At 49.5% G+C, this 21,219-nt stretch overlaps 1 protein-coding gene across 1 annotated transcript; it reads left to right on the top strand.

The window, feature by feature from the left end:
* The first annotated feature begins 832 nt into the window (after positions 1 to 832).
* Positions 833 to 21,203, top strand: SERP2 (stress associated endoplasmic reticulum protein family member 2). The gene is made up of 3 exons (XM_040623031.1): positions 833 to 941; positions 5,676 to 5,748; positions 20,826 to 21,203. Exons 1-3 carry the CDS (start codon positions 858 to 860, stop codon positions 20,864 to 20,866), a joined length of 198 nt encoding a protein of 65 aa, XP_040478965.1. The 5' UTR covers positions 833 to 857; the 3' UTR covers positions 20,867 to 21,203.
* The last annotated feature ends 16 nt before the right edge of the window (positions 21,204 to 21,219 follow it).

The following is a 21,219-nucleotide window of genomic DNA, read 5'->3' as shown; positions in this document are numbered from 1 at the left end:
TCCTCCACTTTCCACTCAGATGGGTTGCTGGCAGTCCTCCTCCTCGTAAACCCCTTAGCTACCCAGGCAAGATGACCTACCCCAACTCCATCCCACTTATCCCATCCTCGGGAAGTTCCAGCCCTTTCTGCAGTACTTGAGAAAGGTCCTGCAATGGGTTTCCCTCGCGCAGGGCCCGTCTCCAAACACCTGAGGGGAGATTCTCTGGACTGTCCCCCAACAGCATGGGCCCAGCCTTGCCCTGGTTCTACTTGTCTTTTGAGGACCCCCCTAGGCCCACCAGCCGCCGTCTCCAGTGCACTCTCGGCCTGGAGTCAGCGGTGCAGGGGAAACCGCACGACCTGGCTTAAAGCGCGGCCGCTCCAATCCGGGCCCCGGGCCTCGGTGGGTCACCGGCCCTGGAGTCCCGGAGCAGTGGCGCCCCCCGCCCCTATGAGCGCACAAAGCCGGGGGCCCGCCGGAACCCTCGGCCCCGCCGCGTTCGGTCCCGGGATCCCGACCCGGCGGCTGGGGCCCGGGCCGAGCGGCTCCGCGTGCTGCGCTCTGGCCGCCCAGTGCGGGGAGGACGCGCGGCAGCGCCAGCCTCGGGGCCGCGCTGGTTAGGTAGCAGGGGGGACCGGAAGGATGGCGAGGAAGTAGGAGAGGGTTTCCTGAGATGAAAGATTACTTCCGTCCGGGCTCTGGCCTCTCTCTGGAGCCGGCTCATTGGGGGCAGGGGAGCGGGGCGCGCGGGACTCGGGGGCCGCGCCTTACCACCTGCAGCGCCCGCAGCGGGCGGGACGCGCGGCCCTGTCGGGGGTCTAACGCGGGGGGATTCTTGCAGGTGGGAATCGAGAGCTTTTCCTCGAGCCCAAGCCATGGTGGCCAAACAGCGGATCCGGATGGCCAACGAGAAGCACAGCAAAAACATCACCCAGAGGGGGAACGTAGCCAAAACCCTGGTAAGGCGGGGGCGGCGCCGACCGGGCCGAGCGGGGCAGGGCGGGCTGGGGCGGGGCCGGCCGGGCGGGTGGCAGGCGCAGGGCCCCGCCGCCCCGCTCCCCGGCCCCGGCCCCCGCCCGCCCCTCCCGCCGGGTCCCGCAGAGTGGGCGCTGAGAGCCCGGCTCGGGGACGAGAGGACCTCGCGGTGCTCCGGTGGGCGGCGAGGGCCGGGGTGGTGGTGGCCCCTCTGGGAGTGGCTGCTGGGGCTACCACCGAGCCTCCCCAGGAGAGAATGGGGCCTTTGTCTCTGGGAAAAACGGAAAGTCACATCCCTAGGGAATAGTTAGACCAACTGCGTGACAAGGGGCTCGGAACCCAGTAGGTGCTAGAACGTTTGGTGAATGAATGAATGAATGAATGAATAGGTAAATGGACGCCTCTTATCAAAACCTCCTTCCGGGCTTTGACCCCTGAGCTTCACCCTCAACAGACACCCACAAGGATAAGGTTTTCTCTCCAGCCCTTTGTAGTGGGTTTGTATAAGTTAGAAGGGCTCAAAGTGCGAAATGAGGTTCAGACCCATGTTTCCCTCCATCCTCCTTTCTCCCCTTTGCCTCTTCCCTAGTGAGGCCTCTCACCACTGGGCTGAAGTTTAAATGCAACATTACTCTTGTTCACGCTGTGAGTTCTGGCTCATCCTGATGGTATGATCCAGAACTTCGGAGACTAGATTAAAGCTTTTATAACTGGACTTTAAAATAAAATCTGGGCCTTATGCACAGGGGGTTCTTTTAGCAAAGCAGAGTATCTTCAAGAGAAAATGCCAGGCCCGTGATTTTGCACATTCAGAGACATGCCTGGGATGAGTTGTTGGGCAGTGTTGGTCTCCAAGTCTGTGAGCCAAGGCGCCTGGAATCTTTTATCCTAGACACTTAACCAAAGTCCAGCTGAAGCTTGGGGTTTGGCTGGAAAAGCTTGCAGACCTGATGAGGCGACTCCTGTTAGCCAAAGAAATGATGCGGATTTGAGTGAGCAAAAAGCTAGCGCTGCAATCAACACAGCAGAATTCCTACAAAACTGAGCAGTACTATGGCAGAGAAGTCTTAGGTTCCAACTCCGCTGGATCCAGAGCTTCATACACAGCTCCAGACTTAAGCTACGCTTGACGGTCTCTCATTGGGTGTTAGATCATGTCGCTGTGACTGAGCAGTAAAACGCAAATATGCCATTGAATCAGAACCACTTTGCACATAGATCTGTTTTCCCTATTTGCTTTTACTCACAAAAACATACCTTGCTGTCCAAATTGACCTTGAAAAACAAATTTTAATTGATGTTAAAGCACTCGGGGTTTTATATTCCTAGGAGATCACTTCGTCCTAGATATCATACAGCTTAGCTGATGTACTGAGAATCTCTAGGTGTGTGGTTCTTTTTAATGGACCAAGAAACTAAAGAACTGATGGGTGCCTGGGTGGCTCAGTCGTTGAGCGTCTGCCTTCGGCTCAGGGTGTGATGCCGGGGTCCTGGGATCGAGCCCCACATCAGGGTCCTCCACTGGGAGCCTGCTTCTTCCTCTCCCACTCCCCCTGCTTGTGTTTCCTCTCTCGCTACCTGTCTCTCTCTCTCTGTCAAATAAATAAATAAAATCTTAAAAAAAAAAAGAAAAACTAAAGAACTGAGAAAGTTATTAACTGAACTCAGTTGGCAAGTATCACCTGCAAAAGTAGCAACTTGGGAACTGATCTGCAGAGCCAATATATCCATTAGGCTTGGTAAACTCAATGTCTTCCACCTCTAGCTTTTCAAGGCCATTAGAAGGTGTTTGAGACCTAGGGGAAAGAAAAAGTTACTGTCTTCAAAATAAAAGAAAATTTAAAAATTGGAGGAAAACGCTTAAATACCTAGAAAATGTACTTACCTTCATTTCAACTCAACTAAACTTTCAGAGCTACATTCAGATTTGTTTAATCTATGATGTGAGTGAATTTTAATAGGTTCTGATAGACCATGGAGTGGGCTCCTCAGAAGTGCCTGGCACCTATGAGGGTGTTCAAATGGCCCTATTACATTTGTAATGAAAGTTTTCCAAACCAAGCCATGATCTCTGTTTATTGTCAGGTGGTTAGAAGGGCTCTTTGGTTAACTTTATTGTAAATGGAGTGTCCAAAAAGAAAAATGAAATTTTCTTTCACTTTAAACCCTAAATCTCATTTTCCTAATTACAGATCAAACACAATTGTACTTTGAACGAAGTAACTTGCAAGGGATAACCTGTTCCGGATGAAATTGGGGACATATGAACAGATTCTAACTGTAAATTCGGAATAATCATTCAGAAATAAACCCCTTCAGTTCTATGCAGATCCTTCAGTATTTCCTTAGCTAATGGCTGTGGAGTGAATATTATTCTCCCAGATTTATCTTGGATAAATCCAGGAAACAAAGAAATAGAATAATCATTTTGTGATTACACAGTAGTAACTTCTCCAGAACGAAGGGGATTTAAATTTCTGAGTTCGGAGTTACCCTGCTGGTATATAATCACAGGGAAAGCCAGCCCCTGACATTCCGAAGCCTCAGGAAGTAGCAAACTCCTGCTTGAAATGAACCGTGTCATTTGCAGGATTCTACTGCTTTTCTTACCTTTCCCAGCGATGGATTCAGGATTAGGCACATTGTTCCAATGGGATTGTGCTGGGTCCTGCTTCCAAAAAAGAGGAATTTTAAGCGCTCAGAAAAAGGATATATTGCTGTTCGTGAGCTCTGAAAATCCCCAGAGAATATTGATTCACTGGAAAATGTCATCCAACAGATTTTTGTGTTATATAGTCCGAGCTCTGCCTGTTGATAATATGTGTTTCCTGCAAAGGAAAAATAATGGACTCCATTTGGTATCCGCGCTAGACCAGTAATTCATTTACAAGGCTCCTGAATCCACTTGTTGGCTTCGCTGGAGATAGAGCTAAGTGAACTTTTTATATGGCGTCCATGGGATGAGAGCAACAGAGCTGGTTTCTGGTCAGCTGTGACAGATCGTTAGGGCGCTAGTGAAAGAGGGTGGGGAGGGGTAAGTGCCACACTCTGTTCGGGTCACTTTATTTCATATCTCGATTGTTTACTTGATCTGCCCTTGATCTGGTGTTAAGGGCCCAAGAACGACGCGGGAACAGTCCTGGGTACAGTTATGCAGCTGCGTAAGACTGATTTCGTCCTTGTCTGGTCCAGAGAGGCCACCTGTTCCCTTGCAGTGTGCTTGGTTCCTGCAGGAGCGGTGTTAGACACAAGCTCGTCAAGGACAGAGCACTGAGGGGTTTTCATCTAAGCGTCTACCTGCCATTAGCAATTTAACCTGTACTTCCCTAGTAAGAGAGAGGCAGGGACAACCCTATCACCAGTTAGGAAGTATGTATTTAAAAAAAGACGATATCCTTCCTAGACCCTGTCTCTACTCTACTTGACCTAAGAAATCAAATTTAATGAAGTTTGTATGCTTATTCATTCTTCGGTGACCACGTATTAAGCACCTGCTATGTTTAAGCCCTCTGCCAGGCTCTGCTGTGCATTGTCACGGGAAAGAGACACGGTGCCTGCCCTCTGAGTCCATAGTCTGGCGGAGTGACAGACAGCACCCACGGCATCATGACAGTAAACAGATACAAGCTGTGATAGGTGCCATCAAGAAAAAGCACACGGCGAAATAGGAGTGGTCAGTGAGCCCACTTGAGGTAGAGGAGAGGAGGCTCTCTCAGAATGTAACAGGTGCGCTGAGAACCGGAGCATTGTTGCCTTAGCGACCATAAAATGAGTTCTCTAATTTACATTGGTGATGGCTTGGTTTTGGCTCACACACAAAGGAAACGTTAGGGAGTTCTTTATTTTTTTCACGCCAACTTCTCCCTTTTTATTTGAGAAATTCACCACTTTTTTTAGATGCTTCTATCCAAAAATAGTTTTTCCATTGATCGATTAGATTTTAAGGACCAAGCCCTGCCTGCAAAGAGACCCAGAGGGGTTGTGGATGGTCGTTCTTACTACGTCTGTGCTACCGGTTTGAGGGGAGCAGAGGTGCGCAGGGCTCTGGGTTCGTGTGGGCACCAGAGTGCCCTTCCACTCCCCAGGGAACGCGGAGATTTCGCCCAAGGGCAAGCTTTGCTGAGGTTCAGGAGCTTTATTACAAAATGCTGCTTCCTTCGCGTATCCACTCACGGTCCTGCGGTGCTTTGGCCAGTCCAAGGATTTCCACGGCACCGACTTGCCAATTTTTTTTGGCACGTAGAAGGTTTTGAGAAAGTGGCTGTTCTGTGACCTTACTTGGAATCCACAGATTCGGGGAATGAAAGATGACTCTATTCATGGAAAACACCCAGGTTCTCTACTGGGGCAGACCTCCATCCCAGCCCTTGCTCAAGTGAACAAACTTCGGGCGTCCGTCTCCCAGCTACAAAGTGGAGATGATAATTTGCCTTGCGCGCAGCTGTGAGTGGTGGAGACGGGCTGTCGATTGCCTGGGAGAGAGCCTGGCCTACAGTGTGACTTCAACACCGAGTTCACTGAGTTACAGGAGTATTGACGAATCTTTTCATACCTATCTGGACCCTTTACAATTGGCTTTTTTCATCCATCCACCAGGCATTGAGACTGGATCCGTCTGACTCACCGTGGCATCCCCTGCCTTTAGAAGCGTCTAGTAATCGCCCACAAAAGTTTCCTGAATCACTGAACCTAATCTTACTTCCCCCATTCCCTTTCAGAGGCCACAGGAAGAGAAATACCCCGTGGGACCATGGCTGTTGGCACTGTTTGTGTTTGTCGTCTGTGGCTCAGGTATGGGTTTTTTGCTGATCTCACAGCCCATGTTCCTCTCTGTCCTTCAAAAACACGCTTCCCAAGTAAATAGATAAAAAAATATATTGGTCTGGGATTGAAGTTAATCACTGCCTGAAGCCCTCATCTTAGCAGGTTTGATTTGGTCTCTAGTCCAGCGGAGCAAATACGAGTAGAGACAGAACTGATGTACTATCAAGTCCTGCTCGTAACGCGATTACCCTGAGCGATTCAATTGTCTGTGTACGCTTGAGTGTTCAGTTAAACATAGCCTAAAAAGGGCAGTTAGAACAGGAGCACCTGTCTGCCCAAGATAGATCCAGATTCCAGAGAAAGGGAGAGGCTTTCTGCCTTAAGAGGAAATACCACTTAGAGCTCCTGGATAGAACTGAGCCTTTGACCTGAGCCTCAACGTACAGTCACCTCATACTGGAAGGTGGTGAGGGCAGAGAGCGTTGCTTACACTCACGTGCAAGCACACACGCACTCAGGGGAGGCTTGAGCAAAGGATCGTGCGTTTGTTTCTAGTTGACCTGTTATTGGGAGTAATTCCTGGTCCCCACGGGTTGGGTCTTGAAAACAGTGGTAAGTGAGGGGAAGTGAGGTCACTTCTAACAAGGCAGGCCTTCCGAGGTTTCCAAGATCTCTCACCCAAAGAAACAAAACTGTACCCCATTCCCAAGGATGTGACTCGAAGGGAATCTTTTACCCAACGTGGGGGTCCCTTATCTTTAACAGAGGTTACCCAGTCTCTACTCGAACACTTCTGGGGTGGAGGGCTCGCTGCTTCAGAAAGCCTCTCCCATTTCTGTAAAGCGCTAATTCGGTTAGAGACATCTCCCCTCTTTTGAGCTACACTGTGCTGTCTTCTCAGCAGTTCAGGTGTGAACTCCTAAAACCGCAAGGCATGGGCTCATTCTCTTCTGGACATCTTGAATCTTCGGCTATTTTAAAGATGAGTTTAAACTGCAAACTAAACTCCCCACCTTCTCTCAACCTCACCTCATGTGTTTTCTAGACCCCTCTTCTGGATACACTCCATGACTCTCTTAAAATATATAGCATTTGCATCCGGGGTAGTGGGTCTAGAAATGGTGTGACTGTTACAGAGGCAGTAGGACTGTCACTGCCCTTGATCTCATCGCTCTGCTCCTATTAACCGAGCTTCAGTTCATTTTCAACAGTCACAGCACATCCTAGACTCACTTCGAGCTAATGACCAACCCAGCACCACCAGGCTCTTCTTTATATAAATGTCCTTCCGGCTTCAGAGATGCGTCTCCACAGCTGCCCCCAATCCAAAGTTGTCCCTCATCCCCATCGTACATTGTTTCATTGTATTCAGAGTCCTCATCGACATATGAAATTATTTCGTTTGCTTACTTATTATCCATTTTCCTCTAGTGCCACCAGCTCAGGGAAGGCAGTGTTTATTGCCCACTAAATCTGTGCCTTCTTGTATTTAGCACCCAGCGAGCGCTTAGTGTGGTTGGATGGATTCAAGGGGGTGCGGATGGATAAATGAAGCCAGATGGTCCCCATGCTGTAGACAGCCAGTTGACTTTTTTGAGACCTCATATAAAGCTTCATGAATATTTCTATTAAAATTTTATTGTTGGTTGTCAGTTGATTTTCTGCAGAGTAGCCACGAAGAGTAGAAACAGAAGAACAGACATAATGAACGGCTTGCCGATCTTACATTATACTGTACCATGTGGTCGGTGACCTCACATGATCTGGGCAGTGTATCCCCTTCACGAGCAGTGCGTAGCTCAGAGCACCGTACAAAATTGCAAGGAATATGGTGCATTAATGCCACATTTCCATCGGCACCTGCATATTCCTCTGTTGCGCATTGTCTCAGGTGATCTGTCTCTGATTTTCACCCCAAAACAAAACAAACAAAATACGCCTTTAGCATGCCACACAACTATCAAGAAAAAGAAATCTATATAAAAAAGTAATCTGGGGGCGCCTGGGTAGCGCAGTCGTTAAGCGTCTGCCTCGGGCTCAGGGAGTGATCCTGGCGTTCCGGGATCGAGCCCCACATCGGGCTTCTCCGCTGGGAGCCTGCTTCTTTCTCTCCCACTCCCCTGCTATGTTCCCTCTCTCACTGGCTGTCTCTCTGTCATATAAATAAATAAAATCTTTAAAAAAAAAGAGTAATCTGCATTTGCAGGCTTTATGGCCAGCCTGTACACTGTTCGATCGTGAACCTTGAGCCTTTTATCTAATCATCTTCCTCGGCCAGCTTTATAGTCTCTGAAAGTATACTATTCCTCCAAGTCACTGATCAAGTCTAGACCTGGAGAAGCCTACGGAATGCAGTGAGCAACAACTCCCTTCAGGTTGACCTTGAACCTCTCTGCAAAACTGGTGCAAACAATCACCACGTGTTGTGGGTCCCCCGTGTGCCTGGCACGGTGCCGGACTTTGGGAGCACAAACGCCTTCAGGAGCCTGCAGGCCCGGAGGGAGGCAGAGATGGAAGCTGTCTGTCGTACCTGGGGGGAGAGCTCTGCCATAGCAGCGTGCCCAGCGTGCTTGGTGGACACGGAGAAGGGATTGTCTTAGTCTGTTCAGGCTGCTGTAACAAAATGCCACAGACTCGGTGGCTTGTAAACAGCAGAAACGTATTGCTCAGCGTTCTGGAGGCAGGAAGTCAGACTGGGGTGCCCGCATGGCCGGGTGAGGGCCCCCTTCCCGGTCACAGACCTCTCCTTGTACCTCCATGTGGTGTCCTCACGTGGCAGAAGGGCTAGGGAGCTCTGTGGGGTCTCTTTCATGGGAGCACTGATCCCATTCGGGAGGACTCCCCCCTCATGACCTGATCACCTCCCAAAGCCCCTCCCTTCCACCACCGTCCCGTCCCGTTAGACACTAGGATTCCAACATGTGAATGCGGGAGGACGCAAGCCACCAGACTAGAGCGGGGACTTCTAAACGATCCTGGGCAGAGGAGGAAGCTTCCCAGAGGACGTGCCGCTTGCACTGAGTGATGAAGGACAAACAGCTTGAGATGGTATGCCAGGCTCCAGAACGGCCAAAGCCCCGCTGTAGGGAGCCAGGAGCCCAGTCATCCCGCAGCCGGGGTTGTCAGGGACTAAACAGATACACAGCCAATATTGTTTTCTTTTTTGATGTCAAGATATACGTTACCTGCCTGCATTATTAGCTGGCCCATTGGGGGGGGGGCGGTTAAGTCAATAAAGTGATTTGGTCTGTTTTTCTCAAACCTGTGTTCGTTCTCAATACCCATCCTTTTCGAAGGGCTTAAAAACCTTCTCTAAATTACATTTTAATTACAATCTTGCCAGGCTGTTGGTCTGTATAGTGGGAACGGTGTCTTTTCCCCCTGGGTGAATTGGGACATCTGCTGACAACAATCTTTTGGAGCCCTCCCAGCCTCCAGTTGTTTTTTCAGGGATTAAATACATCGGCTCTGTTATCCTTTCTGTGGGTTTGTCCTGGGGCCTGGGATGGGAGGCTGCAGAGCCCTGAGATGCGGATTTCAAGTGGCTAAGAGGACACAGCCCCCCACCCTCCTTCAGGTCCCGTGCTCTTCCATTGAGGCTGTTTTTCATCTTTCTAGTCAAGACCGTGTTGCCTTTTTAGCGAGGCTAGTCAGGGATTGGGACATCTTACTTTCTCTGTGTTCCCTTAACATGCTACCATGATTCCTAAGTCTAGTTTTTAATCATAACTAAAAATAACCCACTACCACCACCTTCATTTTTTTTTTTTTTTTTTTTTTTTTTTGCAAGCCTCAGCTCAAGCCAGGCACTGTTCTCACAGAAATGTGTCACTCTTCTCAACTTGTCCTTGGTACTGTGCCCTCCTTCTATCTTTGTACGTGTTCTTCTCTATCCAAACATGTCATAAAAAACACAATAACTCCTTTAGGTCTGTCCCTGTTGCCACCTCCCCGGGATGAGTCAGGATTCTGTTCGACTTGCAGAGCCCCGGTCCCTCTGGAGTTTCTCCTCCCGAGGGTTGCAGCTGGTGTGTTCTCTGCATGTGAAAAGAGGGCGATTTCTGCCAAGTCCAGCCGGGCCGGCCGTCAGGTCCTCTGCTTCGGGTCATGAGCCTTCTCAGTGTTGGGCTGATTCAAGCTCCCGGTCAGTGTTCTGAGTCCACGTGGCTGGTGGTTCATAGTTTGTATATTTTTATACAGGAAACTTACGGAATCTTCGAAGATGAATGAAGGCGCTGATCATTGATCTGATTCTCTTGAAAGACTTGCTCTCACTACCTCACTCTGTTAACCCACTTTTCTAATGATGGTTGGTCGGGCAAAGTGCTCTTTTTAGAAGTAGTGTCGGTATACCTAGGATAAATAAATATTCAGATCAGGCGAGTAATGAGGAGTGCACATCTTATCTGTTTTCTTAGCTAGACTGTGGGAGAGGATTAAGACTGGGAAGATGTCGGCATTTAAGTAGGTGCTCTCTTATTGGCCACCCTTACTCCATTTTATGTGGAAAAACAAATTCCCAAACCTCCAGGAGGTTCCCGGACCCTTTAACTATGGGGAGCTGTGTGTCACAGCAGTCTTGACCCCTTGCTTCTCGGCTTCTTTGCTACGGCCTTCCTCATTCTCCACACATGCCTCTCATGCCTGCGGTGCTGATAAGAGCAAGATAATGAAAAGGAAGGGAGAGGAGTCAGGAGAGTGGGGAGGGTACAGAGCGCAGGCGCCCAGAGTCCCCTGGCACAAACACGCACCCCGCCAACGCTCACCCCCCAGCAGGAGATCAGATAAGCGCGCCAGAGCTCCTGGGGCTGCCCGGAGTCCAGGCACACGGTTGTAACGTCTAATACATTGTCCCGTAGAGCTGCAGTTGGAAGAGGCTCTCTAAATACACCCCTCTTCAGAGTGAGTAGATTTCCACTTTCCATGATTGCAAAAGGGCTCTTGGGCAAGACACTTCTTTGAAACCTGACCAATTGGTGGTAACAGGATAAGAGGTGAAGAGGCCTCGGCAAGGGGGGATGGTTCTGGAATGTGCCAGATGTAGGTTCAAAGCCTACATTCACTATCTGCTGGACAGCTTTGGACACATGATTTACTCTCTGTATCGATTTCCTTATTGATCAGAGAGGGATAATAGCAGCCCCTCCACCCACAGCAAACGTGAATCCTGCAGCTTCTGTCAACGCCCTCACTGTAGGTAGCCGTGGTGGGGAGGAGTGGTGCTGTGGATGGGACTGGGGTGCCACAGAAGGAGGGCTTGGCTTCCGTATGCCTTTCCTCCTTCCAGGCTCAGCCACTTGCGTCGGTCTGGATCTTTCAGAAAGCAGTAGGCCCTGCCTCTCCACTCCAAGGATGTGTCAGCAATTTAAGTGATAACATTCGGGTGCGTGCGGTGCTGTTCCCATGATAAAGCACCAAAATCTTTCAGACCTCCCCGCACAGGAAAAGGGAAGCACCCACGTGCAGAAATCAATGAATAGGGGTTTGTACTGTAAGTTGAATATCAGAAATAAAATATAAGTTGCATTTCCTTAACGCAAGCTGAATGCACCACTGTTCTGCCCTACAAGTTTTCTTTGTGAAGTACAAAAGCTTTGGGAACAGCGTGTGCTTTTGAGACACAGTATTCTCCAGATAGGACATCTCAGGGCCAGACTGTTCTTTGTTTTATTTAATTTGGTAACCAGCTCTATTGTTATTCATACTATATACATGCTGTCAGAAATCTAAAACCTGTTTCTCAGAAAGCCAAATACCTGTTTTGAGTCTCCTCAGAGGATTATTCCAAATAGGCCAGAAATTTTCTTGTTCAGGTCTTGGCCTGGGACTTTGTTTTGCTTGGGCCTTTGTAACTGCTCGCGTTTGTCTTTACTTTCCAAGGATCCCAGACGCACACTGAAGCCCAAAGCACTCAAGCACCTCCCCCCTTAGAGACTTTGCTGGGTTTTTCTCTCCCCAGTTTATAAAAACATTATCTTCCATTTCTGCAGGCGGTGGGGCCTCTTTCCAGATAAGCAGCTCGTCCTGGCTGTCCCGGTCCCCGGTGGCAGACCTGCTGCCCTGAGAACGGTGTGATAGCTTCTGAGGAGTGCTTGTTTTTTATCTGGAGACTCAGAGACAAGCGTGACCCAGAATGTCTGTCTGAGGCGGCAGAGATGTCGTCCAGATAGGCCGGCTGCTATCTCTGGGAGACACTTGCGGTCCTGGTGCGCTGCCCCAGACCATTAGTGAAGCTAGTCACCGCTGCTTGCAACCCAGAGCCCTCGCCCCCGGGGTTGTCCTCTCCCCTTTGTCGTCAGCAATTTTAAGGGCTTTACTGGGAAGGGTTCGGAGGCCACACCAAGCTCTGGGGGAAAGTACACTGCAGCTGACCAGTCATGTCCGCCATAAACCTGGTACGGACAGCAGGGGCCCGTGCTCATCTCTGCCATCCCTGGACGAGAATTTTCTAACATTGGGGCCACAGTGTGGAAAGGACAACTGTCTTCAGCATGTTTAGCTGTCCTCTTTGACTAGAAGGGCTCCTGGATTCAGTGAAATTAGATCTTTTCCGTGACGTGTTGGCTGTTCAGACAGTTTGGTTGCTTAGTCAGCGTCTACACACATCTTGTGACCCTGAGGCACTACGTACGTTTTCTGAGCCCTGGTGTGAAACCACGTTGACAGCAGCAGACTGAGATGGCGCTCCGTGCAACATGGCCGTACCCTTCTCTGTCCTCGCCCCTCACTGAGGTTTCCACTGGATTCATGGAGTCGTCATCTCATTCCCATGATCCCTTGATTCCCAGAGGGGAACTCTTACGCACCGGCCATGCCCCGGTCCCTCCCTCAGACTATTTCTCCCTCACGTATTTCTAATTTCAATTTTATTCCTCTCGCTCTGGCCAAGCCTGATATTCATTTCCTAATTAGAGATTATGAGAATTTTAATGGCTACAGAAGCCTGGGTATTCTTGAAACTGATGAGCTTATATCCCCCATCAAAGGGAAACCTCTCGGGTAATAGGATTAACCAATGACTGTTATTTCCCTCGGACTTTTCTCTATTTCCCAGTTTTGTCAATGAGCATATATTACTTTTATAAGCAGAAAAAAATTAAGTGTATTTGAAGAAGAAAACATCTAGACTAGTGGGTTTTAGCCTTTAAAAAAAAAAGAGCAGCTGAACTTTGTTCAAACGTTAGAAATAAATGAAAGAGCAGCTGTTCTTGTTGAAGTGGGATCTGTGTGTGTCTGTGTGTATGTTTGTGTGTGCATTTGTGTGTGTGTGACTGTGTATGTGTGTGCACGTATGTAGGGGGTACTTCCTATGTTGTTGGATATTCTGAGTTTTTCATCCCAGGAAGGGAGGAGACGTCTGGACCCTCTTTGCCCATCAAATAGGAAACTGCCTCTGGCCCAGCACTGGCCTCTGCCATGACAGAGCTATTGGCTCTCAGCAAAGGGCCTGCTGGGTTTATTGGCACATGAATTGTCAGTAGCTGCACTGTTTCTGGGCAGACACATTCCCTTTGTCTGTCACTTAACAGACTATACTCTCCTGAATCCTCCAGGGACCCAGCCTGCCTGTGGGCGCAGGGCGGGGGTTGGTGAGAGCATGTCACGGACAGGTCCGTGTTTCAGGACAGCCTACTCAGAACCGCTATGAAGAAGTGCTTCCCTGAGCTGTTCTTGGCTGGGCCTGAGCCCCTCCTCTTCCCCCTGCCTCATGTTTCAGGTGGTCCAACTGTCTCCCTTTACATAAGGCCTCTCCATTTCCGGAAGGGGCAATACCCCTACCCTCCCTAGGACTGGCTGCTTTTGCTCAGAACGGTGTGGAGAAGGGAAAGGGCCAAGTCACGTGTGTGCCAGCTCTGGGACCAGGCTCCCTGAGTTTGAAACCTGGCTCTGCCGCCTACTAGCCATGTGGCCTTGTTCAACTTCCGCCCATTCTAAGCCTTGGTTCTCCCATTCTTAAAAGACATGGGGATGGTCTCTAACTCCTAGGACCTTAGGAGCTTGTTGTTAGGGTCCTTATGTTGATGACCCTTAGTCACACTATCTCCCCACCTCTCAGCCTCCCAGGCAAGGTTCTGACCAAGATTCTGAACGCTTACAGAGAAGGAAAGAGAACATTTGGATCTTTCTAGTGACTTTGCTTCATTATGGTAAGAAAACTTGTACTGGGATCGACAGCTCTGAGGTCCTGAGGAGGCTGTGGCAGAGCCAGCCCCCCACTGGACAGGTGGGGGACAGGTTTGTCAGCCAGAGGTCGGTGGTGTCACCTCTGCTGGGGCAGCTCGAGCCTCTTCTCTATTTCTAGAAAGAATTCTTTACAACTGTCTTGGCTACCATTTCCTGAGTCCTTATTATAACACGAGGCCCTATGTGTACCTTTGTCTTCTCGCCACGTAATCCCTACAAAAAAGCTTTGGTGCTCCTTTTTCCTGGTCATGAAACTGAGGCTTACGGAGGAAATCAGCCGCGTCCCACAGCTAAAGAGTGAGAGAGCTGTTACCCAAACCTGAACTCTAAACCCATCCACTTCCTATTACCCCGCCTGCCTTCTCTCTCACCACTTCCCCCCAAAGTACAACCAAGCGGAAGTTTTCCACCAACCTTGGGCCTTTAGCGTACAACTGCATTTTGAAAACAGCTCCTGTTGCAACATCTCCTGCTTTCCCTGCCAGAGGTTCCAGATGCACAGCCATCCTCGGTCTGCTCCCAGGTGGATAAAACCTTGACCCAGCCACGGGCTGCTTGCTGACAGGGCTACCCGGCCCTCCATCACCTTACTCTTTTCTGGACTTTGCTCCAGGACAGATTTGAATTCACCATGTCTGCGGGTCAACCAATAAACACTGGCCTTTCTTGGACACCTCCAGAATGATCTGGAAATTGTGACACCCAAGGTGGTTGTCACACCCCCTGAGACTGACTGGCCAGCAGGGTGTTTGAGGGACAGAGCAGGCCTGGAGGAGGCCTTCCGTTTCACCACCGAGGATGGACTGAGGACATTCCTCTGCTCAAGAACTCCTGACTCTGGATCTGAGATGGACACTCTGGAAAAGATGTCTCATCTGCCACTGGCTCCCACGAGGTGACCTGCGACCTCCCTCACACTGTGCCGCCCTCTGCCCTGCGCCTCATGGAGCATTTGGGTTCGTGTATGGTCTGCCGCTCAGAAGAGCGTTTCTGCTGTCTGCCATTTTACTGGGGATAGAGGGCATCCCATTCTTTGCTAATAATATCCCTTCTTTCCACAGTGCCTTTCTGCCCTCACGTAGCACCCTGGACCTCTCTCTATCTTCCCTCTTCTCCGTCTGTGGAGAAGCTACCAGGAAATGCTGCTGGGAATAGTATCCTGCTTTTGACTCTCTTTGTGCTGACTCTTCCTGAGAGCTTAATGACTCACCTTTGCAATGTCTTATTTCTTGACATTTCTACTTGTCTTTCACAGACCCTGTAGGTTTTCTTACCAGCTTTTTTTCCCATTTTTTTAAATGAAAAATAATCAAAATTATGTCATTTCTAGGGTTGTCTTATCCTCCTAAAGATATTCTTCTGGCCTGTCTCAATCTCTCTTCTCAGTAACTCTCTCAATCTCGCTTATCATCAACCTTATTTTCAATACAAGTAGCCTTCTGAAGCTTCCTGCTATCTGGCAGGCAGCCCTCTGGCAGCCTCCTCTCTAGCTGTCCGACAGTTTCCTGGGGGATCCCTTCCTGTCATCCCCGTGTCCTTCTGGCACTCCCAATTAGCGGGGGTAGTTCAGTCCCAGGGTAAGAGAGGGGTGGGATGACACAGTCTCAGGACTTAAGGAGTTTATGGTCTTTCATGATTTTCCTTCTCCTTCAAAGACTGGGCTCTTACAACATTGGAATTTAAAAGTAGTCATTTGATGTTGACTCTTGGTTCACAAAATAATTGTTTGAGGTTTTTAATATGCGTTTTCCTCCATGCTTTTTGCAATTATTCACCTTTTGTTCCTCCAATAAATATTTACTGAGGAACTACTATGTGCCTGGAGCTGAGCTAGGCCCAGAGGTATAGTCGGGAGCAAAATCATCCAAGGTCCCAGGGTGCCTGGTTTGCTGAGTCGGTTAAGCATCCAACTCTTGGTTTTGGCTCAGGTCATGATCTCAGGGTCCTGGGATCGAGCCCTATGTCAGCCTTCACGCTCAGCAGGAGTCTGCTTGGGTATTCTTTCCCCTCTGTAACCCCCCCACTTGCATTCTCTCTCTCTCAAATAAATAAATAAATCTTAAAAAAAAAATCATCCAAGGTTCCTGCTTTCCTGGAGCTCACAACCTAGTGTGGAAGCAAGATGAGTTCACCAAGTGGTCATGCTGAAACATGTGAAATTTCAGCCCTGACAGAGTTTGAAGGAGAGGCATGTAATATGTGAAAGCATATAACACAAAGTGCTAGTATCCTCTGGGTAAGTGGTTCTCCAAGTGGGGTCCCTAGACCAGCAGCCTCAGCATCACCTGTGACCTGGTTAGAAATACACATGCTCATCTCCCACTCTGGACGCACTGGGTTAGAAACTCTGGAGGTGGGGTCCAGCCTCTGTTTTCACACATCCTCGGGAGACTATCGTACACATGCAGCTTTGAGAACTCTTGCTTCAGATGGTCAAAGAAGGCCTCTCTGCAGATAAAACTTTTGGATTAGAAAGGAAAACTAGGCAATAGGGCAGGGTGGGAGAAGTCTTTCAGACAGAAAGCATGGCATGTGCAAAAGCCCTGCAGTAAGAGCAGAGAGCTTTTGAAAACACGAGGAATTACCGCAAGAGAGGGGAGTAATACAAGATGCGGCCGGAGAGGTTGATAGGGCCGGGATACGAAGGTCATGGAGGTCTCAACAAGGATTGGGCAATAGGAAGCTTTTGGTGTGCTTTAAACACATGGATGACACGATCTTACCTGTTTTCATTTAAAGAATAGTTCTAGCTACAGTATGGAGCAAGGACCGAAGAGGAGCAAGAGTAGACCTGTTGGAGGGCATCGCAGGGGTCTGGGGAAAGATGGCAGGAACTTGCACTAGGGGGGTTGCCGGATGCATGGAAAGAAAGGTGCACAATCGCAAAATCCTTAGGTAAAGTCCACAGGTCTTGGGCATTGGTTGGAGGTGTCAAGAAGGACTCTGGCATTTTGGGTTTCCCTGCAAGATGGAGGATAATGATCCTAAGTTTGGCGGTGGGAAGAGATCATGACAAGGTCCTGATGTGTTTGAAGTGTCTTTGAGCCACCTATGTGTGGATCTCCATTAGATGGTGGAAGATGTGGGTCTGAAGCTCTGAGGAGAAGTCAGGGCTGGCAGGACACATAGGTGAGTCATCAAAAGCTAAGTGGCAACTAAAATTGTGGGCCAGGGTGAGGTCGCCCAGGGAGAAAGAATGTAGTGAATAGAAGAAAGCCAGAATGCTCATTGAGGAGGAATATTATTCTTGTTTACTGGTCAGGTGGATTTAGAATGACCCCTGTTGAACCCATGTAGTGTGAAGAGCCAAAGACAAGGGAGAAAACTAGAAGCCAGGGGAATACAGTGTCCCAGAGGCCAAGGGAATAGAGGGCTGAAGGGAGTTCTCGACAACGGCTAGTAGGGAAGGAAGATAAGAGGCAGCTGGAAAATGCCCACTGGATTAAGTGACACGGAGGGAGCTTTGTGGCTTTAGCAAGAGGTATTTCAGTGGACTGAAGAGAGCAGAAGCTAGACTGAAGACTGCGGTGGGGGTTGTCGGGAAGGGAAGGGAGTAAGTGAGCAGAAGCAACCTTCTAGAAGAGGTTGTAGGGCGGAAGGTTGTAGAGGGGAGTGTTGGCAGATGTGGAGTCAGGAGGATCGTTCTGGTTCATTTAATTGTTGGGTGTGAATGGCTCTTGCCTGCGAAAGACTGAGGATTTCATTGCAAGGGGATATGGTTAAATAAAAGAGAGACGTGACCGTCCAACGTCACCTACCGAAGATCGGGAAGCAAAACAGGTTGCAGAGGGCAGAGGCTCCGGGATTCCGCGGCTCCTGCTCTAGCCTGGATTTTTTTGAACCTCAGTGACCTGCCTGAGGCCAGATGCCCTGACCTGGAATGCCCGCCATCCCTCCTTTTCTTGGCATCTCTCCTCCCTGCTGTCTGGCTTACCCTCAGCCCCTTTGCTACAGCCTGCTCAGCTGTTTTCTCAGCTTTGTTCACCCACTGTTAAGTTATTAACTTGTCAGGCTCCAGACTCCCCACTTCCTTTCCCACTTGGAACCCACTGTTGGCTCCCTTCCTGTTCGCTGCCTCGCAAAGTCAGCATTTGGAAGCCCGGGGTTATTCGGCGGGTCATTACTGGCAGCCACACAGAAGTACAATTAACGTAATTGGCATAGAATGTGGAAGGCTTCTTAGAGACTTAACGCAACTGGAAAAGGAATAAGAAACACAACCATCTCTCCATTATCTTGAAGGTGGAGGCAAATGGTGAGTTTAAAATAAACTTTATTCAAAGTCATTTCTCCAGCGGGTTCAATTTTGAAGAGTCACCTGTAAACATGTCAAGGACCATCAGATTTTCACATGTTACTTCGTGGATCCCGTAGGGTCAGTGATCTTTAATTAGTTGTAAAGCAAATTCAGTAACTGGTAAGTTGTTTTAATACAAGTGAACTGAAACAAGAGAATTTTGTCTAAGATTCTTCAGAGTAATTTGCAACAGGTCCTTAAACAGAATTGAGTGGTTTTATCATTACCTAGCACTCTTAAAGTCATGAATTAACCTGATGGGGCCCTATGGACTTCACGCACAGAGTGTTTCCGATTTGTTGACCTCCATTTCTTCTCGAAGGATTAAATTAAGGGAGAAATACCATTTTTGAGCATTTCATGGTGCACAGATTTTTTGCTGATGTCATGATATTTCTCCCTTGCAGTCCTTTGAGATCCATATTATCTACAGGTGTACAAATAGAGAAATCAGGGCTCAGAACTGTTTGGGAATTTCCCAAAATGCACACCTGTAGAGAGTGGCGGATAGCACGTGGTGCTTGAGCTCGGGTCCTCCTGCACATGCGTGAAGAGGCGGTCGTTACCGTAGGCATGGTAACATCAGCCACAGCGCCAGTGCATCGCGTCCTCCACGTGCGCGGAGCCTTTGTCTATGTCGCATCAATGAATCCCTGTAACAGCGTGGCAAGCACCATGGTCCTCGTTTTACCCAAGAGGAAACAGTCTCGAAAAGGTTAAATTATTCCCCCAGTCGCACAGCCATTCAGTGAAGACCTGGTTCCATCTGACCCTAACATTCCACTGTAAACTTGTTTGTCAAGATTAGGGATGTTGCCCCAATCCCAAGACCAAAACATGAGGCATGGGAGATGTAAATAGTTTTTCCCTAACATTGTTGAATACACAGCTGCCTCCCAGCACTCCTGTTGAGCTGGAAGACAGAATGTTTGTTTAACTTATATTCCTTGTCAGCCTTGGGAGGGGAGGACAGACGTGCCCGCCATTTCTGGGAGCTTATCCATTTCCATCAGGTACTTTCTCCCCCATGTGGCAACTTCTCCCATCAAGACCCATCCCCAAACCCAGAAACAGCCAAGGAAACCTCTGAGCACAAGCAGAATTAAGTATCACAAGTTTTTGAATTCACTCCTTGGCTGGATCTGGAGAAGAGCCCCTCCGACCTTTGCACAGAATGGGCTCGCTTTAATTTTCCATGTAATCCCAACAGCCTCTGTGTTCCACTGGGTCTGTGGCAACATCATAATAGAAGAGGGCCCACCGCAGGTTGGTGTTGTAACAGCAGAGAGGTGAGTGGAGATCATCTAATGAAACAAAACAGAAGCAGAAATGAGCCCAGCGCACCCGGCCGGAGCTGTTCTGGTGTCGGAGGCGACACCTCCCGTAGACTCCACGGCAATATTACAACAGAGTCCAATCAATGACTGTTTTCATTAGGGTCCCGCTGAACGTCTATGAAAACTTAATATTCTGTCATGTTTGGTATACATCCCGTTCAGGAGAGTAGTGATGACGTGTGCAGGGTTTTGGTTTTGGTTTTTTTTTAGAAAAAAAAAAAAGCATCCATGCTTTATCTCTCCTTCGAATCTAGCTGTCCAAGAAAGATCGCCCAAGGCCCTGTGTGTTACTGGTCTTTGCGCACCCGAAGCACAGTGCTTGGCGCACAGCGCGTGCTCACTAACGTTAGATGATGAAACGCCAACGACTTGTTTCCTGAGTGTTCTGGAGGGCCTGTGTTCCTGTGGCCACTCAGCTGCATTCCTGTTTATTCTGTGTTTAGACATGATTCAGTGAAAGGATACCCAGCCTCCCTCAGAAAAAAATCCTGCCACACATGGTAGCTGCCGTGTCCATCCTTCCCGCCATCCTCACCAAGACTGACCGCCATTGCCCTCTGGAGAGGGTGTAAAATAGAAGCTGGGGCCTGGCTTTCCTGGAACGCATTTGACCACGATAGCACCAGGCTGGGGGAGCTGTCGAACCAGCCCTTGGCCAAACAAGCAAGGGTGCCCGGAGTTCTCTGCGGGCTTCCAGGCTCCCCACCCCCACGGAATAAAGCCAGTGTCACTGGGGATGAGAGCTCGCAGCCTTGCAGAAGTGTGCAGGCAGCCGGGAGATCTTGCACGGAGGGCTCCTGGCATCCAGGGGCCCCGCGCCTGTCGCATCTGCTCCAAGCACCTGGCCCTGGCTCCCAGCTCAGGGGCTGCTTGTTTTCCAGGTCACTGCCGTTTGGAAAAGGCAGCCTCACTGACCTGTGAAATGAGTGCAGTGCCCGTATGGAAAGCCCTGTCCCCTTCTCCCCAGTGGCCACCGAACACTTCTGGGGAATGGGTGGCGGGGGGGAAGCTCTCGGCGCCTGAGGGAACTCTGGCCTTCGCTCCTGATGGAATTAGCAGGAGTTATCCATAAATCCCCGAGGCACCCATCAGCAGACAGAGCCAGGCTGCCTTTTTAAAGAAGTTCACTGACCTCTTGTTAACTTAACTCCTTGTTAGGAAATATCTAATCAGCTGTACGCTCGCACGTCCAGGGCCCGGGGGTCAGCAGGAGGGGGCTCGCTGTGGGCTGGGGTTTCCAGCTGCGTGCTGCCTGGTACCTGAGCTGTCTTGTTTTCCTCTTTCAGCTATCTTTCAGATCATTCAGAGCATAAGGATGGGCATGTGAGGAGGCCCGGGGCTTTGACACTGCCCCTCCCTCTGGAGGGCGGAGGACCACTTAAGCTTTTAGCCGGGGATCTGTGGGAAGCAAACAAGCCACACAGAATAGAAAAAAAGGCTCCCTCCATTGTTCCCTGATCACTTCACCGTGGATGTCAGACCAAACTGCCTTCTCACAGGACATCTTGGTACATCCGTGTTCTGGAGCGGAAAGGACATTTTGCTTTTCTGTCGGGGGATTGGTAGCTCCCAGGTGTCTGCAGCCGCACTGTCTGGTTCTGCCCCTGGTCTCACTGATGTATGCATGGGGTCCTCCGAATGATCAGCGGTTTACTTTCCATGGATACAACCTCTCCTCCA

The sequence above is a fragment of the Ursus maritimus genome, unplaced genomic scaffold (genome assembly GCF_017311325.1).
Source record: "Ursus maritimus isolate PB19 unplaced genomic scaffold, ASM1731132v1 scaffold_10, whole genome shotgun sequence".
Classification (NCBI taxonomy): domain Eukaryota; kingdom Metazoa; phylum Chordata; class Mammalia; order Carnivora; family Ursidae; genus Ursus; species Ursus maritimus.
The sequence above is the reverse complement of the archived record's forward strand: the minus strand, read 5'-3'. Positions and strand labels throughout refer to the sequence as shown.